Source organism: Suricata suricatta, chromosome 8 (genome assembly GCF_006229205.1).
Source record: "Suricata suricatta isolate VVHF042 chromosome 8, meerkat_22Aug2017_6uvM2_HiC, whole genome shotgun sequence".
NCBI lineage: Eukaryota > Metazoa > Chordata > Mammalia > Carnivora > Herpestidae > Suricata > Suricata suricatta.
In genome coordinates, this window is record NC_043707.1 from 81592619 (window position 1) to 81610644 (window position 18026).

Consider the following 18026-nt stretch of genomic DNA (forward strand, 5'->3'; position numbering starts at 1 on the left):
TGGTCATTTATGATTAATTTCAAGAATACATTTCTCATTCGTTCAATGAATATGTACTGAGTGCCGAGTATGTGTTAATTGTTAATCTATCATATGAAGCACTTACTCTGTTCCAGAAATTCATTTGAATTCTTGAAGAAAACCTAAATAGTGAGGTGTTATTATTTTTTTAAGACTTCAGAAGTCACTAAACGTCATTGAGTTTTGCTGTCCAAGGGCAGCGGGGTAGTTGTATCAGGAGTACATTCAACTGCAAGTAATAGAAAACCAAACAAAAAGTGCCGTAAACCATAGCAATGTTTATTATTTATTTCACAAGTAGTCTGGAGCTAGGTGGCTCCATTTTTCTTGTAATATTAGGATGTGGGTCCTTACCTGTATATTTTCTTAGTCTTTTCCTTATGGTAGCAAGATGATTACCCTAGATCCAGTCATTATATTTATATAAAAGCATCCAAAACAGAATGGAAAAAGAAGGATTTATTTACTATTTTTTTAATCAAGGGGGAAAACATTTCCAGAATATTCCAGCACTTTCCTTTAATATCTCGCTGACCAGAACTGCATCAGTGGATAGACCTGCCTGCAAGGGAGAGTGGGAAAGAGTGTATTGATCTGTGCAACTTCAGGGGGAGACAGTCATGGGAGAAAGGTTTGGGAACTGCTTCGGGTTCCAGCCAACCCTGTCTTATAGCACAGTGTTTTAGTAGTTAGCTGTCGAGCTCTAGACTTAGATAGTGTGAGTTCAGAGACGCCACACAGCTGATGTGTGGCCCTACATGAATTCTGTATAATCTCTCTGATGCTTGGGTTTTTTAAAATTTTTCATCCATGTGGAAAACATGTCTGTTTTGTGGATTGTTGTGAGGATTAAATAAAATAAAACACTTAGCACAGGGGCTGGCACATAACAACGGTTAAGTATGCTAACAGTGTCTGGGAGCACTACGGTATGTACTAATGTACAAGAATAAGCTGGATTTCTGTACGAGAATTTCCACTCCCAAGTCATGAACTAGGTGTAGAGTTGGAGTAATTGGACAAAGCATTCTGGAGAGATTAATTTTCGGGAAGAATTTTGAAGGAGGGTTCATTAAAAATACGTACAGATACATAAAATATCCAGAAACATCTAAAGAGAGTAAAAAGTGCTCTCTAAATACACAATACGGATACCCCCCGTTTTTCATGAGTTTGCATTAAGCCACTTCACTTTTACTAAAGACTTATATTAGTGCTTGTTTTTGCTAACAGAAGAAATGTGGAGAAGAATTTTGGTTTTATAAAATAAGGTGAAAAGCAAGAACAGCCTCTAGGATGTGTTTTGCAGTGAGTCTTTAGCCAGGTAGCATGTATGCCAAGCAGCAAGAGTGGCCCTGCCAAGCTCTTTCCCTGGGAGCTATACTCTTCATGTCACCATTAGCCATTATAGCTTTGATCTGTGTCTGTTAGTATCTGTGCTTTATATTGATTTATTTTGCTCACTCATTAGCAAGGTGTGTCCTAATGTATCAGAGAAGTTTAGAAGAGGTCATTTCTGGGGCGCCTGGGTGGCCCAGTCAGTTAAGTGTCTGACTCTGGATTCCAGCTCAGGTCATGATCTCCTCGTTTGTGGGTTTGAGCCCCGCATTGAGTTCTGTGCTGACAGCTCAGAGCCTGGAGCCTGCTTCAGATTCTGTGTCTCCCTCTCTCTCTGACCTCCCCCCCTCCAACTTGTGCTCCTTCTCTCTCTTCTTTCTAAAAAATAAATAAATGATGGGGCGCCTGGGTGGCTCAGTCGGTTAAGCATCCAGCTTCGGCTCAGGTCAGATCTCACGGTTCGTAGGTTCGAGCCCCGCGTTGGGCTCTGTGCTGACAGCTAGCTCAGAGCCTGGAGCCTGTTTCGGATTCTGTGTCTCCCTCTCTCTCTGACCCTCCCCTGCTCCAGCTGTCTCTCTCTGTCTCTCAAAAATAAAATAAAAAGCAATAAAAAAATAAAAAAAATTTTAATAAAAAATAAATAAATGTTAAAAATATAAAAGATTATTTCTTGGGTTTGGGAATACTTAAAAATATTTTCATATAAATCTCTAGTAATCACTTCTTTTCTTCCTGCCATTTTGGTTTATGAAAGATTTCATAGGAATGCTCTACTTTTAGTTAACAGGCAGAACTGTATTGTAATTGTAGTTACCATTGCCTGGGTAACAGTAGCCTGTTATGACTTTGAATAAGTGAGAGGAGACATTGCTTGTTTATTAGCTGACATCTTCTTAGGAGCAAGCAAGGTTGCTATAAAACCAAGTGAAAGCTGGCCTGACCTGAGAAGTGTTAGGTTCTACTTACTGTCTTTTGCCCATTTTTGGAACCTCAGATACAACACTAAATGTGCATACTAGTTGTTTTTGTTTTGTTTTGCTTTGCTTTGTTTTAAGTGAAAGATCTTTGCCTTTAATTCTAGGTTAAATTGATTTCAGATTTATTTCTGTTAATCTTGTAAACCTTTATAAAAGGGAGTTTGAATATCCCTTCCCCTTGAGATCATTTGGAATCTCTCTCTCAAACTACCAGCAAATGACTATTTCACCATAATTCATACGGATTTATATAAGGTTATCACTGTTAAATTCTTCTTTCCTACAAATTCTTTCCTCTCATTCAAACTAGAGACTTAGAACTTTGGCCCAGGCTGGAATCTTCTAGAATAGGAAGTGGGGTTAGGGAGTGAGGGAGTCTATGAAGCAAGTTATTGAGGTTCCAGTCCTTGATGAAGAAATTAGCCCACGGAATTTAAAAAAGAAAAGCCCCTGAAGTTTCAGGACCAAATGCAAAAGCATGGGGCAGAAACCAGATCCCAAAGTCCTATTTCAGGGCGGAGGAAGGCTCAAGAAGGAAGCGGGGAGAGAAGGCCCAAGGAAATTTAGAAACTGTTGGTAGAGTGTTGGGCAGAGCATTTCAAAGGAGGCACAACAAGGGATTGAAGTGTCTAAAAGATTGGAACTGTCTGAAAATTGTCTCATTTTTTGTATTCTTCTAAATGAGAAGGAATGATATTCCAAAAGGAAAATCAGTTTCATTTAAAAAATATGACATAAGCATGCTATAGTAGAAAGAGGGATATTTTGGGGGTCAGAGAGACATAGGTTTGAATCTTAGTTATGCTTTATGTGGACTTAAGAAAGTTAATTTCTCTGTGCCTCACTTTCCTCTTTCAAAAATTGCGGCTTATAATTACCTTCCTTGCAGGAATATTGGCACATATTAGAGACTCAGTGAGTGGCAGCTATTGTGTATTTATTTTGATGTTTGTACAAAATATATGTTGCTTAAGGGGCACCTATGTGGCTCAGTCTATTAAGTATCCATGGGGGATCCAGCCCCATGAGAGAGGGGATTCTTCCCCCCCCCCCCACTCAAAGTAAATAAATTAACTTAAAACAAAGAAAATCTTTAAAAAAGAACCATACAACATACGTTGCTTAAGTCTTTATTTTTTTTCTCATTTTTATTTTTCCAGTTTTACTGAGATGTGATTGATGAATAGCACTATGTAAGTTTAAGGCGTACAATGTTATGGTTTTATATATGCATATATTATGAAATGATTACTACAGTAAAGCTGGTTAACACATCCTTAAGCCCTTAGCAAGTACTTTAATTCTTTAATACTTTAATTCTTAAAGTACGTCAACTCATTGATAATTTCCAAAATCCACTGAGCATTTAGTATGTGGTTGGCAGTTGGCTAATTTTTTTAGTATTAATTCATTTAATTCTCCAAATGACTTCTTAATGTAGCCCTATTATTATTTCTATTTTCAGAGGAAGGTATATGGCACTGGGAAGTTAATTACCTTGCCCCTTGTTGCTAATCTGCTAAATAATCGAGATAGTGAAATGGTTAAGACTCAGACTCAGGGAAATTCTCAAGTCATCAAGACACAGCAGGAAGATTTTGGTATTAGAAGGAGACTTAAAATAATACATACAACGTATGTTGTATGGTTCTCTAGTCATGCTATTTCCTCGCTTAAAACCCTCACTGTTGTTGGGCCTGACATATTACAAACACTCCTTTGACTTTTAAACAATTTTTCTTTGATTCAGCCAAACTGTTCTTGCTCTATTTTCACTCATGGTTTTAGATGCTCCTGCCTGCTTAGCATGTTTCACAGATCAACTGTTCACTCATCTGACCCCCATATGCATTTTCCTCTTCGGGTTGAGCTCTTCAAGACTATTGACTGTACCTTGTAGAACACAGGTTAGTGTCATGGTTAAAGCAGAACAGCCCCTTATTTGAACTGTGGCTCTGTCTTTAACTAGATGTAAGCTAATTATCTAAGCATTCTATCCCTTAGTTTACTTTTCCGGAAAAAGACAGATAACAGTAATTAGCAGGATTACTTTGAGAATTAAAATATATAGTTCATGTTACATAACGTGTTTACTGTGTGACTAAAAAAAAAAATTAAGTGATCAATAAATACTAGTGAAGAAAGTTATTGGTTTCTAGAACTTTCCCCCCTGTCATCTTTTCTCCAGACAACTTCCTTATCTCCCTTGGTTTGCATACTATTTTTCTATTAATGCATATTTTTTAAGTGGCCACAATTTTTTTTCCTGTCCAAAGAACTGAAATTCTTAGGTCTCCAGAGAAGAGCTTAGAGGCTCAAACCTCATCTTTTGGGAACTGTCAACCTTAGGGAGGCCCAGGCCTACTGACTTCCCACATGCTGTTTTCTTATTGCCTCATCTGTGAACATTGCAAGACTATCCCACCAGTGGTCAGCACAGTTGGAGAGTAGTTTTGTTTTTACTAGTCACTTCAAACCGTCATATTAAGGCTATAAATAAAATAATGTTGTGGTTCTAATCCTTCTGCATTGTTGGAATAAGCTGAGAGAAATTGTAAATCAATATTTAGCATAATTGCAGAGATCTGGCAGGTTTGGATACAAATAAAAGGAATGAAGAACGTAATATAAAATCATTTGTATAATAGTAGTTCAATCACCCTCTATAAAGTGGCAGGCAGCAGAGACTCATGGTCTAAATTTAATTGGCAAAGAGTTTTCTTATAAAGGGTTGGGAAATAATTGACCCTTCTGTCAATTACTCTTCTGTATTGGTCTTTCTTCAAGTTTCCTCAAAAGATTTTTGTTTTGTTTTGTTTTGTCCTGCTTCCCTAGGAAATTTTCTTTCAATGTAATTTTGTATCACAGTGCAAAAGCCTTCATTTGACAAAAACAAAACAACAAAACATATTATTGGCATGATCATCCACATTCACATTCTGAATCTTAAAAAAGCCAAACTGTGCAGAGCAAGCTTTTGAACCTCTTTTGGTATAAACTCTTTTCAGTTATTATCCTGAAGCAGAAGAGGGGTTATGATCCTCACACATGGATTTTTTAAAAGGATATATGTCAAGGAATTGGGCCAATAGACTTTGTTTCCATTAACTATTTATTCATTCATTCAACAGATAATGGCACCACGGTACAATTCAACAAATAGACAAGGCACCACGGTACAATTTGCAAGAGGGATACAGGGAGGAACCTTACATAAATCTAGGAGTGATCAGGGGTGGCTCAGTTGGTTAAGTGTCCAATTCTTGATTTTAGCAAAGATTATGATCTTGCAGTTTGTGAGTTTGAGCCCAACATCAGGCTAGCACTTGACAGTACAGAACCTGCTTGAGATTATCACTCTCCCCTCTCTCTGCCTCTACCCTACTCACCCTCTTTCTCTCTCTCAAAAATAATAGTCTTAAAACATAAAAGAAATAAAAATAAAAAGTGTGATCAAACATGATGAAAAGAAATTCTGGTGCAAGGGAGGGAGACAAGGTAGGAAAGGGACAGTATAATTCTTAGAGAATTCCTGTGACATGCAAGGCATCTTCTTTTTGAGTCCTTTTGATCTGAATTTACTGATGAGTTATACCTAGTTTTATAAATATAGACTCAGTAACCTGAATATAAAATGAGAGAGTCGAGTAGACCTCATGTGGTCATTTCTATAAATAATCCCATGGCTTCAGGTGAATACATTTCCAGATCAGTAAACTTAGATCATCCACTTCAGGAAGCAGTCACAACGTTTAACTTCCTGGTGATAATTGCAAAAGGAAGAAGATTGAATTCTCCAGGGTCATGCATCCTGTAAAGGCCAGAATTAGAATTTAACCTCAAGCCTTCTAGCCACAAATCGCATCCTTTTTTATCTCATCAAATTTACTTTGGGCTGAAGTATTTGACATAGATTTATTTGCCTTAAGTAACTACAGGAAAATCATTGCACCTGTTAAGTGTTAAGGTGTCTGGTCACGTATTTCTTAAATTTTCTCACTCTTAAATGACAGACATGCAGTTTTTAATGATAGGAAGCTACATAGTTTAATTTTTCTTTGGTTTTCTGGTTATTTGTACTGTTTTCAGATATTTTATTTGAGGAAGTTGTTCTCATCTAGATTTTATTAACTTCTTTGTTAAGAATATTGCTGAGATTCAAAATCTTAGTCTTGGTTTGTTGGCTTGAGTATGGTGAGTTTCCTCACAGAGCTGAAACTTGGATTCTCACAAGTTTTTTTTTGATGGACAGTGAGAAAGCCGTTTCGGTCAGGAGATGGAGCCCCATTGCTCGCGAATTGTAACATAATGGCAATCAAATCACAATATTCTGTGATTTGTTTAATCATACAAATATAAGCACTTGACAAGTGAGTTGCAGAAACATTTTATCTGGTTGTCATTGCTAGAAGCCTGCCTTGGCAGTGGAGACTTAAGGTAGGCTTTCCTTGAACACTATCAGACTCTCTACAAATTGCAGATTTAGTGACCTCTGGAATGCAAAGCACAACTCGATCATCTTTAGTAATAAAACTGTGCTCATTCACCTAAGTCTCATTTGATTTTGTTGAGCATAAAATGATGTAATTGCCACAACATCCAATGTCCAGTGTTTCTGCTCCCTGGCATCTGGCATATAGGAAAAGCCTCATGATAGGCGGAATAATGGCCCCTCAAAAAAGCCCATGAGAACATGTGCACATGTTAGTTTATGTGGCAAAGGGAAATTAAGTTGGCACATGGAATTAAAATAAAATAAAAGGATTATTCTTGACTAATGTGGGTGACCTAATGTAAGTAATCACATGGGTGTCTGCATAGACAAGAGGGAGGCAGAAGAGCCAGAACCTGGGGTGTTTGAGTTGTTTGGGCTTCCAAATCTTGACCGGGTCATGATCTCATGCTCTCATGATCTCAGGTTATGATCTCCCAGTTTGTGAGATCGAGTTCCACTCAGCACTGATGGTGCAGACATGACTGGCAAATTGCTGGCTTGGGCAATGGAAGGGGGCCAGGAGCCAGGAAATGTGGGGAGCCTCTGGAATGTCAAAAAGATCCTCCCTTAGTCTCCAGAGGGAATGTAGATCTGATGACACCTTGAATTTAGTCTAGTGAGACCCATTTTGAACTTCTGACCTCTAGAAGTATAAGACAATAAATTTGTATTATTTAAGCTACTAATGTGTGGCCCTTTGGTATAGCAGAAATAATAAATTAGTACAAGCTTCATTAATTCAAATGGGTGAGGTCACAATTTGAGCTAAATAAAACTGATTGTGTCAAAATTATTCTTTACATGCTGTCTGAACAAGTTTGCTAGAGAAATTAGTATTATAAAGCAAATTATGGAAATATATATTAAAAAATAAGATAATTTTAAGATTTCAGTACATAGCTTTTATGCTAATGATATGGCCAATTATAAATGAAAGTTATGTATATATTAATTTTTGTCTATAAGAATCTCCATTAAAAATTTTTCTATTTCTGTACTGGGGAATTTATGGAATTACATTTTTCTGTGAATATTTCATGAATCTTATTTTTCTGTCATCATACTTAGCATCCTGGTTACTACCTTAGCAAGCCCTTGCGAGTGGTGTTTCACTGTGATTTGGCAAATATTATCAGGAATAGGTTTTAGGTTATATGGTCTTCAGCAAGTGACTTCACCTAAGGCTTGTTTTCCTCATCCACAAACTGAAGACCGTTATGCCTTCTGTCATGGACCACACGCTTGTGTCCTTCTCAAATTCATATGTTGAAACCCCATCCCCCAGTGTGATGGTATTTGGAGCTGGTGCTTTTGAGAGATAGGTCATGAGGACGGAGCCCTCATGGTGGGATTAGTGCCCTTATAAGAAGAGATGAGAGAGAGCTTGCCTTTCTGTCTGCTCTGTGCAGAGTACAAAGAGAAGGTGGCTGTTTGTCAACCAGGAGGAGGTCTCTCACCAAGAACCTGACCGTGCTGACACGCTGCCCCCAGACGTCCAGCCCCCAGAACTGCGAACACTAAGTGTCTGCTGTTTAAGCCACCTAGTCCATTTTGTGACAGTGATTGGACAGACTAAGTCAGAAATTGGTACCAAAGAGTGGAATGCTGTTATAACAAATCCCTAAAAATGTGGAAGCAGGTTTGGAACTGGTAGTGGGTAGAGACTGGAAAAGTTTTGAGATGCAAAACTTTTTTTCCCCCAGCTTTCTTGAGCTGTAATTGACATATAGAAGTGTGTAAGTTTAAGGTATGCAACATGATAATTTGATATATGTATATTCTGCAAAATCGTTACCTCAGTAATGTTAGTTAACACATCCATCACCTCACATAATTAGGTTTTTTTTTTTGGTGCTGTGAAAACATTTAAGATCTCCTTTCTTAGCAACTTCCAACTATATAATACAACACTCAACACTGTTAACTATAGTCACCATGTTGTACATTAGATCACCAGAGCTTACTCATCTTATCACTGGAAATATGTACCCTTTCACCAATATTTCTTCGTTTCTCCCACCCTCAATCCCTGACAACCATCATTTTACTCTCTATGTCTATTAGACCTTTTTTTATTTTTTAATGTTTATTTATTTTTGAGAGAGAGAAAGACAGAGAGCAAGTAGGGTAGGGGAAGAGAGAGAGGAAGACACAGAATCTGAAGCAGGCTCCAGGCTCTGAGCTGTCAGCCCTGAGCTTGACACAGGGCTTGAACTCACAAACCACGAGATCATGAACTAAGTCAAAGTTGGATGCTTAACCAAGTGAGACACCCAGGTGCTACAGTCTATTAGATCTTTAAAATAAAAACAAATCCATATATAAGTGAGATCATACAGTTTATCTTTCTCTGATGTACTTAGTATAATGCCCTAAAGTTCCATCCATGTTATTGCAAATGGCAGGATTGCCTTTTTTTTTTAATACTGAGTAATTTTCCATTTTGTGCGTGTGTGTGTGTGTGTGTGTGTGTGTGTGTATCTCACATTTTTAAATCCATCTTTCCATTGATGGACATTTAGATTGTTTCCATGTCTTGGCTATTATGAACAATGCTGCAGTGAACATGGGGGTGCAGATATGTCCTCAAGGTCATGATTTTATTTCCTTTGGATGTATTCCCAGAAGTGGCATTGCTGGATCGTATGGGAATTCTATTTTTAATTTTTTGAGAAACCTCCATACTGTGGCTACACCACATACAGTGGCTGCACCAATTTACACTCCCAACAACAGTGTACAAGTATTCCCTTTTCTCCACATTCTCACCAACACTCATCTCTTACCTTTTTGATAATAGCCATCTTAACAGATTTGAGGTGATATCTTATTGTGATTTTGATTTCCAGTTCCCTGATGATTAGTTGAACATCCCTTCATATACCTGTTGGCCATGTGTATGCTTTTTGGGTAAAAAATGTCTATTCAGGTCATCGTCTTCTCCTTCTTCTTCTTCTTCTTCTTCTTCTTCTTCTTCTTCTTCTTCTTCTTCTTCTTCTTCTTCTTCTTCTTCTTTTTCTTCTTCTTCTTCTTCTTCTTCTTCTTCTTCTTCTTCTTCTTCTTCTTCTTGTTACTATTATTATTATTTGCTACTGAGTTGTGTGAATTCCTTATATATTTTGGATATTAACCCCTTATCAGATATGATTTTCCAAGGGACTTCTTGTGAAGGGACTTTCTTGTGATGGTCAGAGCTCAGAAAGAAAAGAGAGCTGGAGAGAAAGCTTACTTCTCAGACAATACCCAATTAATTGTGTACAGATTGTTGGTAGAAATACAGATGGTAAGGGCCATTCTGATGAGGTCTCAGATGGAAATGAGGAACATGTGACTGGAAACTGAAAGAAAGGTAATCCTTGTTAGAAAGTGGCAAAGAACTTGGCTGAGTTGTGTTCATGTTCTAGTGTTTTGTGGAATGTAGAACAATCAAGGCATAGTTAAGTCACTTGCTCTCAGTTATGGAGCCAGTAATGGTGAAGCCAGGATTGAACTGGAGCTGGAGTCTTAACCACTATATCTGTCCCTCCCACCAAGGGTAAACAGTGTGGGGACATGCGGTGCTGGGAGAAGGTTCAAGAGTGCTGAGGCCTGACGAGATTCTTCAGGTGAAAACATGTTACCTTAGGTTTTCCCAGGACTGACTCGTTAAATGATAATCTTGTGTTGGAGCTTTTTCATTTTAGGAAGATGGAAGATCTGTAATAGGGGCCTAAAAGAAATCACATGAGACTCTGTATGTGGGGGCGCTTGTCATATGCAGCATGGGATGGGAATATTACACTCCTTGCCCAGTTTAGGGCACCGAGTCTGATGCGGAGACATATGATCACTCATGATCTATGTATCAATGAATCAGCCTATGACACAGGAAGAAATTAAGGATGCCCAGATGTGCATGCACACATGTGCCCACACTCTGTATGTGCACGCACACTTCCCCACTAGATTGGGAACTCAGTGGGTTGTAGGGTCTGTGCTGTCTCTAAATCCCTAGTACCTTACAGAAAATAGTCAGTGCTCAATAAATGTCTGTGATTAATAATAGAGTGTCTGTCTGTTCAGTTGGGGGTTTGGGGGATAGATTCTTTCTTATCAGTGGAAGGATTGCTAAGAAACCTGACTGTATTACTTCAGAGCCTTGTTTATAATGTTCTACACGGCATGAGTTGGAGGGCTCAGTGTTGGAGGGCTGCAGCTGGGAAGGCAGCACCCCAGTGACTCAACAGCCTGCTCCTCTAATCCCAGTGCACCACAGGAATGTGGGGTGTGTATTGAAGTGGAGGAAAAGGACAGAGTTGCTTTGTGTCCTGGGGTACTGTTTCCCTGGTGCATTGAGCCAGATGGCAGGTTGTTCTCCACCCAGCAACCAGGAGGTGAGTAAGTGGTCTTGTCCATCTGATAAAGAAGCCAGTGAGGTAGGCTGGCCTGGGCATTTACCTGTGGGACTCGGTATGAACAGCGTGGCTTTTAAATGATAGTCACAGTGGCCTGATAATTGCTGTGACCAGTGCATGGATGGCAGCAGGGGAGGATGTCAGGACTGGGTAGCTTGACCAGAAGTCCAGCTTTGACCTGAAAGGCAGAGAGTGACTTACAAAGGGAGTGGAGTGCTCCAGGTGCAACACGATCACCAACACAATCACCAAGTTCAAGTGAGGTGACCTCATTCAGCCCAGGGCTCTGCTGAGTACAAGAAAAAAAAAGAAAAGGGTGTATATGTTGGGGAAAGAGTAGCAGTGAAAGGAGAGGACAAAGGCAGAAACATTAGAAAAACTCTACCAATCTAAATTTGTGGCTGGGTCAGTAAAGTTCTCATAGTTGAGTAAATGCAAAGGGAGGCCACAAACCCATACCAAGCACACATGAAGAGAAGCAGAGCAGAAAGGATCAAACAGACCATGGCTGGGGCTGAGACACAGAATTACTACCGTCTCCCTGTGGAGGAGGCTTCGTGGTCAGAACAGGGTGCATTTATATGTATACAATAGAAATGTTTGCATTGACAGCTATCTTTGTACCATCAGGCTGCTCTAACAGAACACCATAGACTACGAGCTGAAACAACAGAAATTTGTTTCTCACAGTTCTGGAGGCTGGTGCCAGCAGATTCAATGTCTTCTGAGAGCCGCTTCCTGGCTCATATGTTGCCATTTTCTTGCTCTATGCTCACATGGGGAAAGGGACACGGGAACTCTCTGAGGTCTCTTTTATCAGGGCACTAATCTCATTCATGAGGGCTCTACCCTCTGAGCATATCACCTCCCAAAGCCCCCACCTCCTAATACCATCACATTAGGGGTCAGCGCTTTAGCCTATGAATTTTGGGGGGAAACATTCAGTCTTTAACAGCAGTTTTTAATAAATCCATATACAGTTAACTCTAGTACAATTTCTTGTTACCAGTTTGTTAATCTAAAGTTCCAGTTAAAAAAAAAATAAATTAGGTACTGCTGCAAAAGAAATGACTGACCCTGGATGGAAGCAGCTAGTTATTTTTCAGCCTTTCTGCCAAGGCCAGCTGTAAATGATAGTCAAGGAAAAAGTTGCTCTACAAATGGCATCCCAATCAGGGATTTTCAGGCTTCCCTAAAGGTGAGAAAGCTGATGTGTTCAAAGGTTTCAACTCAACTGGACCTTTCAGTAAGACTGGAAGGCTGTTGTGGACACAAACTCATTTAGTAGGAACCTGAGAGAGAAGAATTAAGATGAGGTGGTGCCAAAGCTGGCTAAGCTTTATTCTTAAGACCTAAACTGCAACAAATTCGGAATTGAAAGAAGGGGATTATTTTCAGTCAGTAGGGAAGTTAAAGTTTATGTTATCCTAACTTTTTGACCCTATTTCATTTAATCAGGGTTTTAGCACTCATAGCTATCCTAAAACTATTGACTTAAAAAAAAGACCTGAGCCTGAAAAACAGACAAAAGACTATATATGATATCTGTCTAATGATTTATCTTAAGAATCTGTGAACTGTGGAATCATGATTGTTAGGACCGAGAGACACCTGCTCACCTTTCTGAAATGAGCTGCTGAAAAGATATTCTGAGATTCAGAAAGGGTAAGGGATACAGTGTTGACCTTTTGGAGACAGGAAACCTTTGATGAACTATGGGACTCCAAGACAGTTCATTTAAAAAGTAGTTTCAAAGCATTATCTGGGGCTGGTTCCGTATATGCATTACTGAAGCCCTCGGGTTGTCTTTTTACATAAACCCAGTGAAATAATGGTTTCCGCAGTTGTTCACACTGTCGGCAACCCTCATGTGGCATCTTGCCTTCTGGGCTTTTTAACCACTTTCAGTGTCTTTTGTGGACAAAATGAAACTTTCCTTACCATTTGACAGCATATAACTTTCCTAAGATGGGCGTTAAGGAGAAAAGAGAAAGGAAAAGGTCACCAATACCATCTCCATGTAATTAAGGCTGCTAAATAAAATAGTCACTAATGACATTTACTAGATTCTATAATATGAGTTTCTGCTCTGGCCTCCAAATAAGTTAAGGATCAAATGTTCATAATATGTATAGTCTATAATCTTCGTTGCAGGAAATAGGGTATACATTTTTTTAAGACAGCCTTATCTTAGGGTTGTGTTTAGATTTGTGAGTTCTCTCTTTCTTTCTGCCTCTCTCTACCTGTCTCTCTGTGTTCGTCTCCCTCTGCATATATGCATATATATGTACATATATTCACATTTATGTATATGGATGAACATAAGTGCCTACATGTAAATGTATGTGTGTATGCTTTTGTAAGGTGATAATAATCAGAGGATAAGTTAAAAGAAAAAATAGCTTTAAACTTTGATTTATAGATTCAGATTGACCATCTACCCAGGTACAATATCAGTTTGTTTTCTTTTAACTCTTAAAATAAAAGCCCCTAAAAATCAAAAGTAATTTCTGATATTTTTTGAGGAGGTGGGGAGTTCTGGATGTGGAATTAAGGACATTGGAGATTATCTATCTATCTATCTATCTATCTATCTATCTATCTATCTATCTGGAAGTTAAGAGGTCTAAGCTGCTGACCTTAAATTTAGAAGTTTATATCAGTTAGAATGAGTCCCAAGCAAAATTGTGTTTTCATCTATTGAAACATCATTATGTGGGAACATATAAAATAACATCAATAGGGATACTAAAAGTAACGCAATTTCTGACCTTCCAGTGATGTGTAACGTAACTTGAGGTTTTAGGGGGGTGGAGTGGAAGGTACATCCAGTTTGTATCAGGGAATGTTTTCTGGAAAGAGATGCTTGTTAATCGTGGGTCTTATCCACTAGCTAAGAGGTCAGGGAAAGGCCTTGCCAGTAGACGGACCGTGTGTCATGTGCCAAAGACATGAAAGAATACGTTGAGGAGGTGCACATAAGTCTGTTTTTAGAATTTAGGGTAAAACAGGAGGCTGAAGAGTCCTCTGAAGGAACTCCAAATTTTTCATCAGGCTGCTTCTGTGAAGGCTTTCCTGACGACTGGAGTTGGTCTCTTTCTCTGTGTCCCCATGAGTTATGCATATTTCTGTTGTTGGATTTTTCACACCCAATTTAATTGTTCATGCCTGATTTCCATACTTGTCTGCAAAATAAATAATGTCAGGACTGTCTCCTAGTTCTTATCGGAAAACCTGAAAAACACTAAGTGCTCAATACCTGTTTATTAAACACATGAGTGACTGGACGAGTGAATGATTATGCACAGTTTGGGGATGAGAAAATCAAGAAGTGCCTTGGTTGTCAAGCAACACCTCATAAAACCTTAATGGTTTCATTTTTCTCTTCCAGGTTACTTGCGGCATATAATAGTCTTACTGATAAACACCTGACTGGATATTTTAACAACACAAGGATAAGACGCCATCTTCTAAGATCAGGACTGGTAAGATTTGGTTTGCTTCCTATCTCCCCTCTTGTTTCATTAAATCCAGTAATTCCCCCCCTTTTCTGGTTTTCTCTTTGAGCTAATCACTAATCAGTGACATCTACCCCAACATCCTCCACATTTTAGAAAAATTAGTTCTTTTCCAGAGCTCTGATTATCTTTCTGAAGCTGTGTTTCAAAAGATAGGAAGAGAGGACAATGACTACTAAGGCTACTTATAAATTATTGAAGAAAAACCCTATGAGCTTCCAATAGCATATTTTATTTATTTGTTAATTCATTTATTTATTCAACATGTTTTCATTGAACACATTGTATGAGCTAGGAAATTTTAGAGATTAAACACAGAGAAGACCTTACTGTCTTCAGGAAAATGTAATATTTTTAATAATCACAGAATATGGTGTGGAAGACATGAACAGTTCAAAATTTCCCCTTGAATTTTAAAAGCCTGTTTCATTTCCTGGATGGCTTATTGATAATATTAGTGTCTTTTCTTAGCTCTAAAACTATCATTTCCACAAAATTTCCATTCTTCTAAATGTATTTAATGTGAAAATCTTTAAAGAAAACCTATAGTTTTCCACCGGAATAAATAGGCCTGGTTATACAAAGTGTGAGTAATGATTTTACTGTTTATCTTCTTAAAACACAATGAATTTCCTTAACTATTGTTGCCATGGTGTTGAAAGGCTTTGCATTGCGTTTCTAATTGTTGTTTATGTGCTTGGAACGCTGGCAGGGGCGGGAGATCCCTTGAGAGTTTGCTTTTTGTCTCCTGGGGCTTTGTTATTTGACAGACCTGGCTGAAACCGGGCTCTGCCTTTTACAAGTCTTGAGCAAATCATGCACTTAACTTGCTCAGCTCCAGCTCCCTCAATTGTGAAATGAAGATAATGATACCCAGCCCTCAGGATTGTTGCTGCAATAAGAGATGTGTAATAAATGCTTGTGGCAATTATTGTGGTTACTATTAACATACCCTCTTTGGATAACAACAATTGGTAAGCTTTATGTATAAATGGGAAGGATGTTGTATTTACTTATTAACATCATTAGCAAGTGTGTATTGAACATTGGTTATGTGCATGACAACTCAAATAAGGAAGATTTCTCTAGAACTTGTGTTAAGCATCAAGTGGGAACTTGTTAGAAAATGCAAATTTTAGAGCCCCACTCCAGACCTGTTGAGTCAGAAGCTGTAGGGTGAGGCCCATCAATCTATTTTCAACACTTTTTCCAGGTAATTCTGATGCCAGCTCAAGTTTAAAAACTTCTGCCCTATAGGAGCTTACAGTCTAGTTGAGGAGATCAGATCTCCCAGTGGGAAGAGAGCAGTGACACCTGTTAACCGGGGAGGGAGCCATGGTACCCGATGTTCTCAATATCTATTCTCAGCTGAAAACATACAACATGATACCTGGTGGACAACACATCCCAAGGACTGTGACTGAGTTATCTGTGAATGGAAACACTTTCTAGAACCACACTCCCTTTTTCTATTAAGGGGGAAAAAAAGATACACAAAACAATCATCAGTAACCAATCACTTGTAACACAAATCTCTTTGGTCCCCACACTCTAATATGTTGCCACAACAGTGTTCAAAAACTACGGTTTTCAAAATTAAGATTTATGTGGGACACCTGGGTGGCTCAGTTGGTTAAGTGTCTGACTTCAGCTCAAGTCATGATTGCAGTCTGTGGGTTTGAGCCCCGTGTGGGGCTCTGTGCTGACAGCTCAGAGCCTGGAGCCTGCTTCAGATTCTGTGTCTCCCTCTCTCTCTGACCCTCCCCTGCTCACACCTCTGTCTTTCTCTCTCTGTCTCTCACTCCAAAAGTAAATAAACACCAAAAAAAATTTTTTAATCAAAATTAAGAAATATGTGGGCTTGGGTTAGACCTGAAAGAGCAGGGCATAATTAAATGGAAAGGAAGAAGATGAACAATCCAAGGAGGCTAATGCCCTCTGTTTATAGAAGATACAGAAAAATACCATAAATATGCTCTCCGGAAAGATTAAAAGCAAAGAAAAACAAGTAAATAAAAACCAGAAACTACCACTCCTGGCATTTTCAATGATGCCAATTGAAAGCAATCTGGACTCTTTTATATGTGCAGCACTACATAATCTGAAAGAAATCTGACTCATGACACTTTAAATTACATTCTGGGTTGGAGAGTGGAAGGAGAAAGAACCGTGTGAAAATAAAGTAATGAAACCAATTGTTTTTAAAACAAACTGACGAGAACCTCTATAGCTTACATGTTTTGCCCTTCAGAGTTATTTCCTGTGAGATCATCAGTCCTGTGATCACTGCTCCTATTCATTGTTTCAAGGTGGCACTCCACTCTTCCTCCCAAATGTGTTCAAAAAAGAGACATGAAAAGAACACCTGGGTTCCATCAAGGAGAAATTGTGGCTCTAATGAAAACCTTGTCTTAAACGCCAAGTGCACCACCTGTGTGTGTTTTTTCAATGATGGGATATAAGACTGATTTTTTCCCTTATGAAATATTCATTAAAAGTGAAAGTTTATTAACCGTAGTAGAATGCTCTTTTAGGCTTAGAAGATGCTGCCACTCTCCCTGTCTCTTTGTCATGCCACTTCTCCATTTTTGGTAATGAACAATACATTTTCTGCTTTGTATTTCCATGTATGTTTTATCATGAAATAGATCACAAGAAGTGGGAGAATACTTTCTGACAAAGAATACAGACTAAATATCATGAAGAGGGACCACCAAAAATATATCCGGGAGTGCCTCGCTCAGGCTATTTTCCACAAGGTTCTTGATATGGAGGTAAAGTGTTCACATTTCCTTTATAATAGATATTTTCTAGTACGATAATTACTACTACTTCTATATTCAGAAGCAGAGGAATTCTTCCTGTATTTCATTAAAAAGGAATGGTGCCCTGAGAAATACTCTATAATCTTTGGGTAACAAGGAGCCAAGAGACTGAAGTAAGCTTTTCTCTGTTTCAGTTACAGAAAACTATGGACATCATTATGTATTTTGTGATATTTAATTTAACAAATGTAGATTTTTAATCCATAATGGCTACTCTAAAACATACCAGCCCTCACCATCTGTACCTCAATTTCCATTTGCTAAAAAAAAAATGACATCTGTTTAAATATCAGTAATTCCACTGCCATGAATTATTTCAGATTTGTTATTCTTTTAAGGCTCTGAAGCTGAGCCGTATGCTAAATTTCAGGGACTAGGCATTGAAACAGCTGCTGTCCCTCCCACTTGAGGCCACATTGGTCAGCATAGATTCATAAACCGAGCACCAACAACTTTTT

General features: G+C 38.6%; 1 protein-coding gene across 1 annotated transcript in view; it reads left to right on the forward strand.

Annotated features, from left to right (window-relative positions):
- The window catches only part of ERICH3 (glutamate rich 3), a 105109-nt gene that overhangs the window by 10881 nt on the left and 76202 nt on the right, over positions 1-18026 (forward strand). Inside the window, 3 exon segments of the mRNA XM_029945814.1 lie at positions 3802-3971; positions 14617-14710; positions 17392-17517. Coding sequence (XP_029801674.1) covers positions 3802-3971; positions 14617-14710; positions 17392-17517 — 390 coding nt within the window.